At 33.5% G+C, this 18,777-nt stretch overlaps 1 protein-coding gene across 3 annotated transcripts in view; it reads left to right on the forward strand.

Annotated features, from left to right (window-relative positions):
- The window catches only part of Brms1 (breast cancer metastasis-suppressor 1-like protein), a 44,907-nt gene that overhangs the window by 14,280 nt on the left and 11,850 nt on the right, over positions 1–18,777 (forward strand). For all 3 annotated transcript variants that reach the window (XM_081771816.1, XM_081771815.1, XM_081771817.1), the window contains 2 exons: positions 16,954–17,096; positions 17,759–17,849. In XM_081771816.1, coding sequence (XP_081627942.1) covers positions 16,954–17,096; positions 17,759–17,849 — 234 coding nt within the window. The remainder of the gene's footprint in view (positions 1–16,953; positions 17,097–17,758; positions 17,850–18,777) is intronic.

Raw genomic sequence — 18,777 nt, forward strand, 5'->3', positions numbered from 1 at the left:
CATCATGGTCACCGGACCTCAATCTCATCGAACATATCTGGGACGCCATGGAACGACTGGACCCTCTTCGGAATAACCTTCGGGCTCTGTGGGAGACTTTGCAACAGATATAGATTGAGATGCCATAATAACACTTCAGGTGCCTCGTGGAGTCCATGACGCGGCGAGTAGCCGCCGTTATCAGAGCGAAAGGTGGTGCTACACGGTATTAGGTAGGTGTGTCTAATTCAGCTGGTGATCAGTGTATATATGCACTGCAAAGCTTTCTTTAATAAGCTCTCAAACCTTTATGTTATTATCTTCATCGTGGAGGGTGGTAAAATGGATATCGTTATCTTAGCAAATTTTCTCAACTCCTCGGTAAACTTAACAACATATTCTTATCTCCATCTAAATGCCTTGTATCTAAATTCAGTTGCGATAAAAATCATTTTGTTTTATCACTGCCTATATTTCGAAATCATATTGATAACATCGTCTGTGCATTTGAGAATACGAAACTTAACAGTTGATTTCTTATTTACATTCTTGAAGTACTTGATCACTATTAGAAAATTAATAAGTTATGAAAATAAATTATTAAATGGTGATAACTCCATATGTAATTTACTTTTATAGTTTTCAAAAATAGCTTTTAGCAAGAACAGCTGTCAAAGTTTCTAGAAGACACGAGTAGTGGTAATTATATTAGTATTGAAATTCCTTTCGACGTACAAATATTGGCAATGAATTAAATACACCTGTGTAACAAAAATAAATTAGTATGGAAGATTACCAAGTGAACTGTCGGATGCATATTTAAGAATGAAATACCAACTTTGAATTTCATTAAAGTACTCGTTTTATTAACGTTTCAGTGTCTCCTTATTGTCATCATCGGTGCGTGACTGTTAAAGAATTTTTACTGTGGTTCTTGGACTTGCGTAATGATTAATTATTACTCTAATAAAGCATTACTCCTGTTTACGTCTTTGGTACGTGTTATGCGCTGAAAAATGATATAATATTCCACTTATTACTATTCACGACCCTTATGACTGCACTCCACGTCTCATGAGAGATTGTGTTCTGGGCGAAAGGTGGTCCAGCGGCATAATAATCTGGTTAAGTTGCATATTTAGGTGTTTCCATTGAGTTGATTTTTAGTATATATGTACAGTGCGTTCAAAAAGTCTCTTGGCAGTCGATGTAGATCTTGTTATCGTAAGCAAAATATTAAAACAATCATTTTTATCTTTGTGTATGTGTACAATATCTTATGGTAATGATATAACACGCACATGGATGAGGCTAAATCTTAACGTTTAACTCAAAAGAGACATATACTGTGCAATAAATATGGTGCATGTCACCACGGGGGGGGGGGGGGGGGGTGCATTCAGATGCAGAAGGCATATATGCGGATTTTAAGACAAATTGCACTCAAAGAATGCAAAATATTGTATATTTATAAATACAATGCGGAGGGCCCACATGAGCTTGGGGAAGTAGGCCCCCTAGGATCAACGCCCTTGTATGTCACATGGTAGTCAGTTGCTGTACTATAAATCCATTGCAGAGAGACTTTATGAACGCACTATATTTACCGTATATATGTACAAGGTGGACTATTTATCTTGATACGCAATTGTAATTTCTAAATTAATTGACAAAAAAGTTCAAATTTTGTATCATGCAAATATCGACATGGGGACATTGTTTGAAATTGTAGTACTACTAGATTAACAGTGTTACCAACCCAGCATAAAGTTACTTTTTTTTTTAATGGTACCACGTCAGATTATTTCAAATCTATATGTCAAACAAAAACTGACCATACCGGATTTTTTATTCAGTGTTCCATAGGTCATAGAGTTAGTTAGTAAGTGTAAAACTTATTGTTATGGGCCATATGTCCCTTTACTTGACTCCAAATCAGTTCAGGTAAATAATATATGATAGGAGCCCGATTTACCTTCACATTACGTTAAAGGACCTTTTCCTTGACTATTATGCAGTTCAGTTGAAGATATGGAAGTATGTTTCCAAGTTTCAAATTTTGAACTATCCATTTCTTCGTGTAGTCCTCAGTGGGTTTTGATTCGAAGATGCACTTCCGATGTGTGCAATAATTAACCTCTTACCTTTGCCAGTGAGTCCAGAAAGAAAGACTCTACTGGAATTCAGTTTCGTCTACTTTTACTCTTAACACTGTATGAGAACATTTACCCATGTCTCGTTAAGGTAATAGATTTTCTACCTTCTGCTCAGAACTTCCTAATTAAACGGAGATATTTTCTCCTCCATAATACTTCTTCCCTATCAACTACAACAAGCTTGTTGTTGTGCTTTACATACTTGAATTTCATTATTTTCAGTAGCATATAAAGAGTTGTGTGAGGAAAGAAGGAAAGTTCGTAATCAGTGTTTATAGCCACAAGAATTCGGTTTAATGTTAGAGATTCATTTCTCGGGAACTGGTGCACCTTCTGTCCAATTGCCGATTCATTTTGTCATACTTTTTCGAGAGGAAAGTACTTGTACGCGTGTGTTTAGGATTTCTTAACTGATTTGCATTAAATTTAGGCTCCTACCTAATTCTATAGACAATTTGCCTTTGCTACGGCAGTCTGTTTCCCAATCACGTTGGCTAATTCTTCAAGAGTTAAATTAGGGTGTTTTCCCAACGTCATTAAATGCAAGTGAGTTGGGAGGTAGAAAGTTAGATTTTACACGATACTGTTTATTAGAAAAGTTTTCCTCTCTGCCAAGATCAATTACTTGTTTCCTCCTTCTGAGATAGCAAAGGAGTGGGAAGAAGGGGAGTTTGTTTTGATTGCCTATCAGCTTATCTGAAAGGAATCATAAATATATTTTCTTTAATTTCTTCCACAATTACGTTATGAGAAATAAAGTTTGTAAACAACTAAAAATCAAGTGACGTAGAAAACTGAGGGTCCTCTGTTTTTCAATACAGTGGCAGAAGCCCAACCTAAAATCAAGTTAAGATTTTTATCACATACATTTACTGGACTAAATGCAATGCTTTGTTTCTTTTCGTGTAATTTAAGTTTTATTTTGTTCTTCCATTAATTTCTTTCCTTTAAAGAAGACTTGCCTAACTACTCGAAGTAGAGAAGATTTGAACATTTGTTCAGGAACAAAGTGCTTTTGTTCATTCGAAATTACAGCTTTATTTATTTTTCTTGGGGATAAGAGAAAGTTTAGGGAAATCAGCTTTCCGAAACAAATCAAGGATTACCTCAAAACTCATACGAGAAATTATATATATATATATATATATATATATATATATATAACGAACGAAAGATCTATTTTGAGCATTTAATGAACTCCAGCAATTATTTCAATTACTTATAGCTTTTTTCACCGAGTTTGTCTTGAATTTAAGATATTAGGAATATAAATTGCTTATTTGTTTATTTAAAATTGGAAATTTCGTACAATAGATTTTTTAAAAATAAAAAGTATTATTGGAAGAATATATCGTATTTAATATAATACCATAAAAGTAATATAGATAAATGTATATTGTTTGATAAGAATGAAATTAGTATTGTGTAAAGAACATCTCATATTTTGATAGTTCTAGAGTCGTACAGTGAAGAATGAGTAAAACAGAGTTCTGGGGACACCTGATATTAATTTGTTGTAGTGAAATTTTGTTATACTGAAATAAGACAACTCTGAAGAACTTATCTGCTATACCCACCGCAGAATTTACGTACATAATTTCAACATGAATTTGCAGCAGAAAAAAAATGTGAAATGTATAAACAATGAAAGCGTGTAAGTGTAGCAGAATAAAGCGTATTTTCTCATTGTTTATTCTTCCACTGATTGTGAGCTGCTTGTTTTAAGTAAAGGTACATATTAAGTGATTTAGTAAGAAAATATGTTACGTTATAATAATCGTATAAATTAAACGGATCCTTAATAATTACAGTTAATTTTTAATTTATGGTAAGAGAAAATCTATTTTGGCTACGACTTACTTATTTCTTAAAGATACGCATAGCTTATTTAATGGAATAACGCTCAGAAAAATATTAAATATTACTAAACGAAATAAATTTCAGGTATATTTAAAATATAAATGTAGGCAGAAAGGTATTAAATTTTCATTCGTTATACGGAAATTTCGACATTCTTAAAATGGACTGTTTCAACACACATTTTTAAGGGAAGGGGCTTAAAAGTAATTTCGCAATTCTAAACATTTCGTTACACTGGCTTCGCAAAACACTTTAGTGTATTTCTTTGTTCAATAAAGATTCTGATAAATATTGATATACTTGGTAATGCATGTGGAGGCCATATCCGTGTTAGATTGAAGAAAGCATGAAAGTTCTACATGCTTCGGCCATTTCAGTCAAAATCTATTAGAATATCACATTACTTGTGCAGCTTTTGAATTGAACAAAAAAGATAGATGTAGTCTTCAAATTTTAGATGTCATTGTTCATGTTTATCGACTATATTCAACTTTGCATGTCTTGTTTTGTAGTTTTTAAAAAATAAAGAAATTAAAGTCAAGAAATATTTCACTCTAGTAGTGAGAGGTTTTCAGTGTAGCTGTAGCTTATTGGTTATTCATGTTTTGAGTTGCTTGGTAGAAATAGATCGTATTTTATAATACTAAATCCATAGTATAATACGTAATTTGTATAGTAATTACAATGCTAACATTGCTATGGCTCTTGAAATTGATTAATGCATTTTTCACAGTTGTTTTGTTATGTACTGCACCTATGACTTTCTAGAAGTTTAAGCTGTGGTTGATTGAGAAATGACAGTATACTTGATGCGCTGAACACACTATATGGATTGTTATACAGTTACTAATTTGCATTTGAATGTTATGAGGAACATAAATATATGTGAATAGAAACCAGTTAGTTGTCGGTTATAGAGTAAACATAAGTTTTGAGTAGCAGAGTACTGTTTTATGTTAAAAATAAGTGGCTTTGAATCCAATAATCTTCATTCTTTTAAAATTTCAGTAACCTTAAAATGAAGAAAACGTCCGTTATCTGTGACGTGCATGAGAAGTGTCGATGAATTATTAATATATTCTACATTCTGTGTAACAAATATGACAAAAAAATCCCTTTGCATACGTAGTAAAAAAAATTATGGTACTTTTTTCCTTACGAAGTTTCCTTTTGTAAAGTTTATACTTTCCTAACAGAAATATTGGAGACACATCAGCCAATTGAAATCATAAATAATAAAATTGTGAAATTACATAGAGGGCAGATCGGAAAGTAACGTACATTTTTTTTCTAAAAAGTTTAATATGTACTAAAACCAAACAAAGCACAAATGAACTTACATCTTTGACCTACTTTACTACATAGTCACCAAGTTTCTCAACATATTTCTCCCAGCGTAGTACCAGATTTCTAGATTCCTTGTTCGTAGAACTCCATTTGGTTGTAGTATAGCCTTCTGCGGACTTCTCATTTCACTTCCGCATCTGTCGCAAAGTGTTGGCCGGTCAGGAATTTCTTCATGGAATCAAAGAGATGAAAGTCCGATGGTGCCAGGTCCGGATTATGCGGAGGATGCTCAAGCACCTCGATGGCGTGGATATTCTGCGGTGTTGAGGATGTTACCGGCTTCCGAAGCGTGACCCATCACTAAGGTTCTCACAGCCCTCTTCAAAGAATGCACACCATTTGGAGACAGTGCTACGGCCATACACTCGTCCCCATACAAGCCGCGCATGTCCCTGTGAATTTCACTCGGTGTTTGCTCTTTGGCCCACAAAATCTAACCACACTTCGCTGCTCTTCACATGTGGACGACAGTAACATGCGCGCCATGTTTGCTTCGTAGTTCAGGCTTGTGTCGCTAGAGCTGCAAAGGATAACAAAATACCCTCTGTAGCGCAAACTTCAAACTCTCTCGTCGCGCAGTTTTACCATTCAAGCTGCAGTACTGGGGAGAAAAAAATATTGTGCGTTACTTTCCGATCTGCCCTCGTATAATAAAAAGAATATTATAAAGGTAATATGTTTATTCAGCGAAAAACAGTCTTGTTTATGTCTGTTATTATGATTATACCAATGTATTTTAAAAGATTACTTTTTAAATTGAGTAGAATATATTGTGCTGCAACATTTATTTATAATAATCTACATTTATTTAATGGTATCAATAGTATGATGAATTTACATATTCCCAGTAACTGAAGTATCATGATAATTGTTCATTGTGTAAGGTATCATGTGATTACAAGAGGCAAGAGTTTTGGGTCTTTATTAGTAACTGGAATGCACCTCAATGTTGCTCACACCATAATATTTATCTTTTCCACATAAATATACACACCAGGCACATTCTTATAAACAAATGACTATAGTAAATTTCTAGTTACATTGGGAATACAAAGATAAAATATTCGGTTGCAGAATTAAAGCAGGGTTTTGAATCGGAAATTCGGACTACGTTAACTTAATTCAATAGTCTTCATAAAATAATAATAAAAATTAAAAAGTTGAAAAGAAAACTGAGCGAAATTAAAATAAAACAATGAACATAGTTGTAATGCTACGGAAATTGTATTTTGGAAAACGCTTGGCAATATTCTGTTTTTGTGTTGTCTCCTTTTTTTTTTATTTATAAACGTACTAGCCCAGACATAAAATACTACTTATATTTTTAGCATGGGTCGCCACTTCTTATAAAAAAGGGAAAAAACTTTATCAAAGAACTAATTTTTACTTCACGTATTTAGGTTCGTTGCTTCAAGACTTGTGCTATTATAATTTCGTTGCCACATGACACTTTATATTAAATCTCAACCATAGTCATTAAAAAAAATACTAGCGGTCATTCCTGAAGGACAATAAAATATCAGTTATTTAACACTTACTGTACAGGTTATACTGTACGCCGAAAATCTTACCGTAGTAAGTTTACACCTGTAATACTTTGCAGCTGTGCTGTAATACTTAAAGAATGCAGATGAGTCTTTAGTATTTTTTTTATTTATTTTTTTTAAATAATACTATTATTTATAAGTGCAAAAACCACATGCTAGCAGCACTATAATGATATCAATACCCGTTTGCTATTTTCACTTTGATTTTCCGTTAGTTTTTATTCATAACTTTGAAGATTAAAATTTACAGGGAATGTTCTATTTTAAATGTTCTATTTCCTTAAAAGATATACTTATCCTGTTAATGCATTATGAGTTTTAAGGCTAATTATTAGATAAGTAACACGCTCCAATCTCTCTGTCTTACTTGCCGCACAATTCTGGACGGTGAACAGTTCAACTTACCCTCTTTCTTTACGGAAATTCTTTTCAAAAGCACAGTATACAAATTATAAAAACTAATTTTGACAATTGTAAAGACACTAGTTAAACAATCTCAAAAACACACCAAACCAAAAGAGTGAACAATAATAATTACATAAACAAATGAAAACATACAAAAACATTATGAACAGAATACTCAAAATATTGTAGGGGAAAACCTGAACGCTACATCCTCCCCTGCCACACAAAAAAATAATATGAGTAAAAAAAATTAAGTTTTTAAATCGTCCTTTCTTTGCTTATATTATTTATCCTCACTTAAATATTTCGCTAAAATTACTTAGTTTTCAATATGTAAAAGTTTATGTTCAATAATGTAAAGTTAATTCACTATTTCAGTGTCCAGTAGATACACAAATGCTATCAAAGAATGTCTATATCTCGAAGACGAAAACAAACTATAAATTTACTAAATATTGATATATATAAAAAGTGCACAAAACAAACTTCACGTAACTACAACATAGTCCTTTAACAGTTCTTCTCGTTTCTCTCGGGAACAATCAAATATTTTTAAATTTGAAAAATTCTGAATGCCAGCAGCATTTCCTTTAAGATCCTGCAACATAGCACTATTCTTCATAAGTTTAGCCACTACATACGGTCCTGTGTAAGTACTCATGTATTTGTGTATTCTCTTCTTACAGAATGCGGAAAGCGCATGTGTTTTCACCAAAACCAAATCCCTTTCTTTGATTATCACTTCCCTTCCTGATGACTTCACCGTGTTTTTGTCCTTTTTAGAATTTATTTCTGACACAACTTCTAGGAAACGATCTTTGATATCCACATTCTTCATTTCCTTAGGCCAGGGATAGTTAGATTTGAAACGTTCTGATGCTGAATACGAAAGAAATAGTTCAGATGGACCCCGTGCTGCTACAAAGTGAATTATTTATTAGATCCTGTGCTCTTTTCAATACTTTACTCCAGTGTGTGTGATTATCATGACAATACACTCTGATGATAGTATTTAAGTCTCTATGTTTCCTTTCCACTAAACCATTACACTTTGGATTATAAGGGGATGTCATGATATGCCGCATTTTATATTTTATACAAAATTCCTTCCACACTTTCGAATTGAACTGAGCTCCTTGATCAGTAATACAACATGCTGGAATAGGATAATGATGGAAATATCTCTTTTCTAATATTGCAACAATTTCTTTCGTTTTCGCTAATTTTAGTGGGTAAAAACAAATGAACCTTGAAAAAACATCCAAAACGGAAAGTATAAAATAGTATCCGGAACTGCCTGGAAGTTTACCAACAATATCAACACAAATCTTCTCGTGTGGTTTCTCACCAGTAATGTGATAGGTTTCTCTAGCTATTTTTCTATTAGCGAACTTAGACGTAGCACAATCAAGGCAGTCCTTTATGCATTTCGCGAAGGCAGACTTCATACCTTTACAATAAAACACTGATTTAGCGAACACTAAACATTTTCTTAATCCCAAATGTCCGTTAACATGTATCTTTTGTACCAAATCGGAAATCATCTTACTGGGGATCACTAACAACCAATTTTGAGTTTTAGGATTTCTTTGATAAATTACGCCATCCAAAACTTTAACTTTATCTTGAAACTTAAAATCTGCTGCCAAAGATCTTAGCTTTACACAATAATCATCTGAAGCTTGACCTTCTTTTATTTCATCAAAATTTAGAAGTGAGTCATCTTCTTGAGACATGAAGTTTACTCGGTATATTTGAGGTTCCTTTTCTTTGTCATCAGTTGGGTACCTGCTCAAAATGTCCGCAAATCTGTTTTGTACTCCTGGGAAATGTACAAACTCCAAGTCAAACCTCTGTAGTTTTAGAATGATGCGGGTCGTGCGCGGATCCAAGTTCTTAAGAGTCAACGCATGTTTTACTCCGGCATTATCACAATGTATGATAGCTTTTCTTCCTAATAGATAATATGAAAACTGCTCGCACAAAAATAACACTGCCAGTAGTTCTAACTGAAATATTGATAATGACATCTCATGGGCTTTAACACGTCTGCTAGCGTAACCAATTACATTCATTTCTTCTTGTTCTTCAGGATGTTGTGCTATATAACCAGCGAGATTTTGTGCAGTTGCATCTGTATAGATATGGAATGTTAGATTAAAATCTGGCTGAGATAACGCAGGAGGTGAACTCAATATGACTCTCAATTTATCGAAAGATTCTAAAGCTTCAGGTGTCCATTCAAATTTATTCACTTTCTTTAATAGGTCGTACAAAGGTGATGTTAACTCAGAAAAATTACTGACGAAACGTCTTCTCCATCCAACAAGCCCTAAAAATGCCTTCAAGTGCTTCTTGTTTTTGGGAATTGGAAAATTTCGAATTGCCTCGTTACGTTTAGGATTCACCTGTATGGAATTTCCACTTATTACATGTCCTAAGAACAAAATTTCGGATTTCAAAAATTGACATTTCTTAAAGTTCAATGAAAAGTTTCCTGTTCGAAAAATTTCTAATACTCTTTCCAAGTGAGAAAAATGATCCTCGTACGAAGGTGAGAAGCACATCACATCATCTAAATAACATATGACAAAATCCTTAGTACTAATATCAAAATAATGATTCATAACACTTTGAAAAACTGATCCTGAAGATTTTAATCCCATTGGCATTCGTAAAAAGATGAACTGTCTTCCTAAATAAAGGAAACTAGTACAAAGAGATGACTCTGGGTGAAGTGCAATACCATAGTATGAATCCGTAGAATCCAATGAAGAAAAAATAGTAGACCCTGACATACGATTTAAAATGTCTGTTATTGGTTCCACCTGTACCCTTGGTGATATAACTTTAGTATTCAATTGTCTCAAATCTAATACAGGCCTCACGCTTCCTGATGACTTGCGAACGCAATGTATTGGATTTTTATAAGGACTAACACATTCTTTCACTACACCAATACGTATCCATTTACTCAAGGTTTTCTCGAACTCGCCCTGCATGTGTTGAGGAATTGGGTAAGATTTACCTACTACGGGCTCGTTATCCTTTAACTGAATTTTATACGGCTCTGTCTTAATTTTTCTCGGATACTCACAAAACAACGTACGATATTTCAGCAACAGTGTTAATAATTTTGACTTCGTCTCGTTATCCAAGTCATTTTTTTCACGAACGTAATTCTCGATTTCTTCTTTGGATATTACACTCTCTTCTTCTTCTTCTTCTTGGATCGGATCATGCACTTCTAACTTTGCCAAAAAGATATTATATTCATCTAAGTTTACAGTAACTTTTGTTTCATTAGAATCCTCGAAGGACAGGATTTTGTTTTTCCAATCTAACACAGCATTATAACTTTTAATGAATGGGACACCTAGTATCATATCAGTCTTCAGGTTTTTCACCACATACACTGGCGTCTCGAATATCTTGCCCTGGATATCTAGATTCAAAAGTTGGTAACCTTTCACTAAGTATTTCTCGTTTCCAGCAAAGCCACACAAAACAATATTAGGATCTGGGCGTAATTTGGCGGAAGGATATTTATTCTTTATTTCATTCCAAACAGGTAAACTGAGTAAATTTAACTCTGAGCCACTATCAATTATGCACTTTATAGGCAGTCCAGCTACTTCGCAATCCACAGTAGGAGGATGACACTTTGTTATTTCTACCCTAGAATTACTTAACTCACTCTCTTCATCGATAACAAAACGTATTTGCAATGGCACGTTTCGGCTTCGCGGTACAAGTGGATAATTATCCTGCCAAGGTTTGAAAACCAATTCTGAGGACGATTCTGAAACTTTACTTGATGCACAACCGCTATCCACTGAAATTTTATTAACTCGAACTTCTTCACCCTCTTCTTGGATATTGTTAACACAAACAATAGATTTATCACCATGCAAAGTGTTCGTTAAATCGAAACATTTATTACCAAAAGTATTTTCGAAATTTGAGTACTGCCGGGGACTCAAACTGCAGTCAAAATCGCCCCCTTCTAATGTCGACTGCACGGGAAGTTTTCCTCACGCGAGTGATGAACAACAGCATCTGTCACTACCATATTTCTGTTAGGATTTCTCTGAGTGGAATCAGCTCCCATACAATAATTTACATTCCTTTCGCCTTCGTTATTCTCTGATGAATATTGTACTCTTGGCGACTCATTAGGATACGAATTAAACTCGGGGTCGTCACGTCTCCAATTTGAATTATAATCCCTATTATTATCATTATTATACATCCTTTTCCTACCACGACCATTTCTTCTGAACTTATTATTCCGTTGGTAGCGGTATGGCTTGTAAGAATACTGATAACCTTCACGGTCAGAAGTTTCACTGTTTCCATTACCAAAAAACTGCTCTGTTTGCACCGAAGAATCAATTTTCGTCTTTTTACTCTCTTGAACATTAACATTTCTAACAAAAGCTCTTTTTGTTTGCTTCACACTAGAGGATTGACACTCTGCAACGTCCGTCTGTGCTTCTAATTCCATCAAATGAGCAATTAGGGATTCCGTATCCTGACAACCTACTAGTCTTAACAATTTTGACTCCCCTTCTGGTAAACACTCGAGTATCAGATCTACTAGTTCTGTTTCATTTACCGTATCGCAAATACTGTAATACTGATTTACAATGTACCATACAAAATCTACCATTCGCGGGAACTTCACTTTGTCGTAACGAAGAACTTGTAACTGTCTTTTCTGTGCACGTTCCAGGCGCGCTGAGAAATACTGCTTTCTAAACTGATATACAAAATCATTGAATGAATTTATTTCTCCTGAAACTGACTTTAGCCACGCTGACGCCGAATGTGTCAACAATCTTTGGATTACTAACAATTTCTCCCTTTCTGACATATTATACAATTCCATGCACTGAACTAACTCTCTTAAAAAGTTTCGAGCGGCACCTTGCGTTGGATTACCATCATATTTTGGAAACGCATTTAAATCTCTTAAGGAAAAGCTTGTATTGTTACCATTTTCTCGTTTACTAGACTCTTGAGTTGAATATGGGAACATACTTACGTTTCGACTCAAACCAGTATCACTTTGATTCATTGGTCGAAAGTAGAAAGGATTGTTAACACTATTAGCACTAAAAGTGTTAGTATTTGGTTGAAAAGAACTTAAACCAGACCATGCAACAGCAGTTGAACAACCTAACTGGTTCTTAGTAGTGTTAAACGGATAAAAACTATTAGCATTACTATGAACGTTTGTCGCTTCAGTACCATATACTGTATTTGCCCTAAATGGTTCAAAAGGCAAACAAAAAGGCGATGTAACATTAATTCGTTCATTGCACGGAGTAGTACTAGCTATTGTAGTAACAATACTTGTAGTAGTACAATCTCTGTAAGTACTTGCGATTGGAATTTCTCGCACCTCAACTTCAGAATTTCTAGAACCTACAGTATATTGCAGTTGTTTTCGATTATCAATGCAATTACTTTCTGATGTAGCTTTATTTTCACCTGAACTAAAGATTTCCACCTGCTTTTCTAATTCTTTCAAACGTTGGTCTAGGTGTTGACTCTTTTGGCTACACAAATGGACATTTCTTTCAATGCTTTGCTCTATTTCGTTATTGTTAACCATATTTCCTTCTTCTAATGAATTTACACGTGCATTTAACTGACAAATACTAGATTCGTGTCTCTTCTTATCATTTTCTAAAGTCACTAAACGGTCATTCAGTTCTTCTACTTGTGAATCTACTTCTTCACACTTGTTCTTCAAAGTTTCAACATCGTCCTGTACAAGTTCTAAGTCCCTACGAATTTCAATGCAAGTCTCTAACTGAAAAGCCTTTAATTCACCCTGTAACTCAATTATCTTTCTATCAAAATTATCACTTATTGCTTTAACCTGGGTTTCTAACCTTTCACTAAATTCCCTTGCCTGACAGTCTAATCTTTCAGTTAACACTTTTGACTGATTATCCTGTTTTATCGACATTTCGTTTAATTTCTCTAACAGCATTACAAACTCGACGTTTGAACTGGTTTGATTACTAGCGTTAACAAGATCTTCCGTTTCATTTACTAAATCACTGCTTACTTTTTGTATGGTAACGTTTGAAGCACCATCTATCTCAATTTCCTTACCGGTAACTTTAATTTCCTCGACACTGTTCCCTACAACGTTACCATTATCTGTGATTTCGGCATTACGGCGATCTATATTCTTTTCTCTATCTGTACCGTTTTTTAACATACACTCTGAGCAACTCCATTTTACACTTTTCATTTTTAGTATTTCATATTCCGTATTTGGTATCCCCTGACACCTTAAATGATACCAGCGTTTACAGGTACTACAAGCTACACTGTACCTATATTTTCGATTGCAACAACTATGTCCAACACTTTCGTCGTAAGAATCTTCTCCACTACTGCTGTCGCTCGACATTTTGATATTTACTATTAAATTTCCTTCAGAAGCTCACTTAAAAGTTCAGTAAACACAAATTGTTTATAACCGTACTATTAAAAATACCTTCTATCTTGGCTTGGTTGAAACAAAACCTAGCAGTCAACGTCTAGAAGCAAATATCCTAAAGCTGGGTCGCCATTTATTATGTAATGCTACGGAAATTGTATTTTGGAAAACGCTTGGCAATATTCTGTTTTTGTGTTGTCTCCTTTTTTTTTTTATTTATAAACGTACTAGCCCAGACATAAAATACTACTTATATTTTTAGCATGGGTCGCCACTTCTTATAAAAAAGGGAAAAAACTTTATCAAAGAACTAATTTTTACTTCACGTATTTAGGTTCGTTGCTTCAAGACTTGTGCTATTATAATTTCGTTGCCACATGACACTTTATATTAAATCTCAACCATAGTCATTAAAAAAAATACTAGCGGTCATTCCTGAAGGACAATAAAATATCAGTTATTTAACACTTACTGTACAGGTTATACTGTACGCCGAAAATCTTACCGTAGTAAGTTTACACCTGTAATACTTTGCAGCTGTGCTGTAATACTTAAAGAATGCAGATGAGTCTTTAGTATTTTATTTATTTTTTTTTTTAAATAATACTATTATTTATAAGTGCAAAAACCACATGCTAGCAGCACTATAATGATATCAATACCCGTTTGCTATTTTCACTTTGATTTTCCGTTAGTTTTTATTCATAACTTTGAAGATTAAAATTTACAGGGAATGTTCTATTTTAAATGTTCTATTTCCTTAAAAGATATACTTATCCTGTTAATGCATTATGAGTTTTAAGGCTAATTATTAGATAAGTAACACGCTCCAATCTCTCTGTCTTGTGCGGGTAATTCAAAAGGTGGAAGTCAGCGGACGAGAGATCAGGGGAGCATGGTGGATGATAGAGATTTCATGTGTCAGTGCGTGTCACTTGGTTATGTACCATGATTATAGACGTTTACTAAAAACTGATGAAATACATATTTATTGATAAAATATTAATCTTGGTGAAGTTCAACAGTAGTGTTCCATTGTTATTATAGGCCTTGTTGATCAATGCCAGAGATCAATGTTGCAGTTTTAGATGCATTTTCTCAATTTCTTGACAGTACGTTTTGGTCGTAGTCGATTTTCCTGGACTGAGTAAATTGTAATGGGCCACTGTGGCTACGAATCACTAAACTGTCACCATGTGCCTCTTTGAAGTGCAACGTAAAAGCGGAAGCTCAATCCAGACGTTGTCATATAAGATCGACTGCTCGTCGTACGTTGCAATGATATATAGAAATATATCGTTTTTGTTATGTAGGAATCATGTATATCTATTTCTTTGATTCTCGATCAGTTCGTGTAATGCCCGTATATTCATTCACTTTCCTAGTTTAACCAAATGCCATACGAATGAGTGATGTTGAGTCCCTTCGCAACCTTTTGTGTTGTTTTCTACTGATCTGCTTTCATTGATCACGTACACTTTATCATTATCAATATCATAAGGGCGCCCACAACTTTATTGTATAGGCTGAAGTATCCACAGTGAAAGTATGGGAACGAACTGTGTATTCGTTCACACTGCCGTCATTCTACATTTTGTTAATATGTTGTGCTCTTCGTATGGCTGTTCGTTCGAATTTAAATTCGTGGGTTAGATTTGGCAACTTTCTCAAGTATGAGATATTCCTGTGGCATATATGAATAAGAGGAGCATAGCATAAATTTCAAATTATATATAACAAAAATATTTAGACAACATGTTTTATGACCACAGTCATGTGTCATAATGTAGGTATTTGAAATCCTCCATTAATTTTACAGAATCTAACATTTAAAGGCAAACGTCTAGAGCGTAATGGTAACAACTTCGCTATTTAGAATCTGCACTTTTGTGGGCGTGTGTGGTAAACTTTAAGAATGTGTAAAGTTACTTGTACTGCCAAGCCTACATGTCACAGAAACAATTACATTCTTAGTTTCATCCTTAAGCTTCGAAATTGTTCTTTCCTCCTTAAATGTTATATAATGTGTGTTGATGTCGACTGCTTAAGTTCGTATTCAATTTGGCACTTCTTTACAATAAGAAGAAGCAGAAATACTAAGAAAATTACAAATTTTGTAACTTTTTTTTTTGGTAAAAAACGTAAATATCTTAAATCAAATACAGGAAGTGTTATTTTCATATGCACGTAGATATATAAAATATGAAAATAAGGCCATTGCATCGACATATTGCCTTAGTTTTATATAAACGTTGAATATGTGTAAATATAATATAATAGTACTAAACATACGTTTGAAAATATAATATTAGGATAAACATTTTACAGATATTATTATTTAAAGTTTTGTAAGTTATTTATTTACTCATATGAGAAGATTAATCCTAACATCAAACATACATACAATGCTTATTACAAGTACAATTGCCAGTTCAAAGTCTATAGTCTCTTCATATACGAAGCTGTCATATATTTCATTTGTAAGCATAGCAGGAAACCATAAATATGTGTATTCGTATAACATCTCATTGGTCTGATGCGTTTCAAAAACTGAAAGAGAAGATCTAATGTTGCATATTGTCTTTGTACAGTTGTCTTGTTTAATTGTAAATGTCATTGTGTTAAATTACAATCAAGGTATTTATGGTGGGTTTGATGAGTTAAATTATTGTAGCTTTGTGTCCCACTTCCTCAGAAAGACATTTTAGGAGGAAAATTAATATGTTCAAGGAAGGAATTCATAAAAAAACTCGAATCATCTCAAAATAAACGCTGTATAAATTTTCTTGCTTTCCTAACATCATAACGGTAAGGAATGTAGTAAAAATAAATGTGGTACATAGTAGCATATAACATTATTATCTTGATATTCTGGGAGCAAGAAAATTTATATGTTTGTTTGTGATTATTCTTATTTTTCCATGAACTTCTTGCAGTTTAATTTTTCTTATAACCTTTGTTTCCATGGGGAAATGACAATTTGAAGTGTGAACATCAGTACAAAATAGAGAACTTTAGTGTCGCAGCTCATTGCTAATATATAGCAAGGATTCGAGGCGAGTTGCGACATGAAGTTAGAAATTTATGCTACGTAGTATTTTCTGAATTTTCGTTTATATAGAGAACCTTTGTAGGTATATGTGTAATATTAGCGATATTTCATGTAAGGAAGTCCTATGAGTGGTATTTCTTCCAGGAAAAAGCAGTGCACAATGGCTCCTCTGAAAGATGACCGGGATGAGAGTGACGGAGAAGAGATGGAGCATGAGTCACCTGAAACTGAAAAATCCAGCTCCAGCTCGGATAGTAGTGAAGGCTCTGACTCCGATGATAGTTCAGGTAATGAAATCAAATCCTATATTATGTGTAATGATTATAACCATTATTAACGTTTTTCATGGTTGTTAGAGCATAAACTGATGATGGTGTTCTACTAAATGTAGAAAACTAAAGTTAGCATAATTCGTATTTTTAGGATATTTATATGAAATACATATCCTTTATGAACAAAAATAAATTTGAGATGTTACGCTTATTAGATGGTTTTGTGGTAACACAATTGTTTCTTGTCAGCGGAAATTGTTTACTAGAAATTCCTTCTTGTGACTTGTAGATTTGTACAATATTTTTATGGAATATGTAAAAAAGGAAGTTTAATTCTGTCAAGACTGTTAAGAACTTACCTTATTTATTCCTGTGAAGGCGCCACGTTTCATGTTTTAGCACCAATCAGGAAACAAGTTCCAATTCCTTGTAATATTCAATTTCAGAATAATTTGCAATAACTTCTTGATTTCTTGCTGTTTCATACATCGGTGCATTACATAAAACGTGTTTAACGATGGAACTGTAGTTACAATGTTTAGTAAAATAGTCGGTCTTTTTCATTGTATCAAGTCACAGAAGTTGAAATATCACAGCAAAAATATTGGCTATGAAAATGATTTATCATGATTTAGTTGGTGATATTAGTTGTTTTATAAGTATATCATCTCCTCTAGAAATGGATGAAGAAGAATGCGAAAGGAGACGGACAGAGTGTATGGAAAATTTAGCAGATCTGGAAAGGCAGTTTACTCTTTTGAGAGAACAGTAAGTTAAACGTAATATACAATTTTTCGATTTCATATTTTTATTTTATTTTTTATTTTTATTTATTTGTTTATTTACTTATTTTTTTAATAAAATCGAGTTAGTAAGTTAAACGGACGAATCTGCTGTTGAAATACTTCTTTCTCACTAAAAAAATCTTCAAGTTTTTTTTTTTTTTATTTTATTTTTCCGTAATCATCTCTGTCTTGCAGATAATAACGACGTTAATAATAATGAGATATGATAGTGCTTTTCATTTTTAATATCGTAGGTGGTAAATAGCGCCAAGAATGGGTTACTTTAAAACTTATATATAAAAGTAATGGAGAATCAAATGAAATAAAATCTTAAGTTTCACACCCCACGGTTGTCCCCTTTAGCCTAAAAAATGACGAATGATTAAAGATACTGAATAATTATGGAAGATTTGGCGAGATGAGAATTTGGGAGGAAGTGGAACAATTCCTAGGAAAAAAAAAAAAAAAAACGGGCAAGATCTCCTACAAACTCACATGGTGTTAATAAATAATTTCAAGTCAGATTAGCAGTTTTAACAGTAGATTTCTCTACCATTGTTACTTTAGTATTGCAAGAAACGAAGGATATTATTTCAATATTTGTGCATCATATTCCACTAGCAATAATATTTTGTAAAATAATTGGTGTTTTGATATTATTTTCATTGAATAAAAGAGAGCTTTGTGTATTCTTTGTTGTGAGTATTTCTTATATCCAAATGCCTAAAGCCATGAAACATGGACCGTATATGTTGCTAAAAAGGTTGGCCCTTTGTATGAAAGTGATAGGTAGTTAAGAAAATTTTAATTTGGACAATGACTAGGGTAACATATTACGTTATATTAAATAAAGCCGGGACATGTGACAAGCTGAAGCCCAAATATGTATGATAATGTGACAGAAACTAAGC

Source organism: Thermobia domestica, chromosome 9 (genome assembly GCF_964235325.1).
Source record: "Thermobia domestica chromosome 9, izTheDome1.hap1.1, whole genome shotgun sequence".
NCBI lineage: Eukaryota > Metazoa > Arthropoda > Insecta > Zygentoma > Lepismatidae > Thermobia > Thermobia domestica.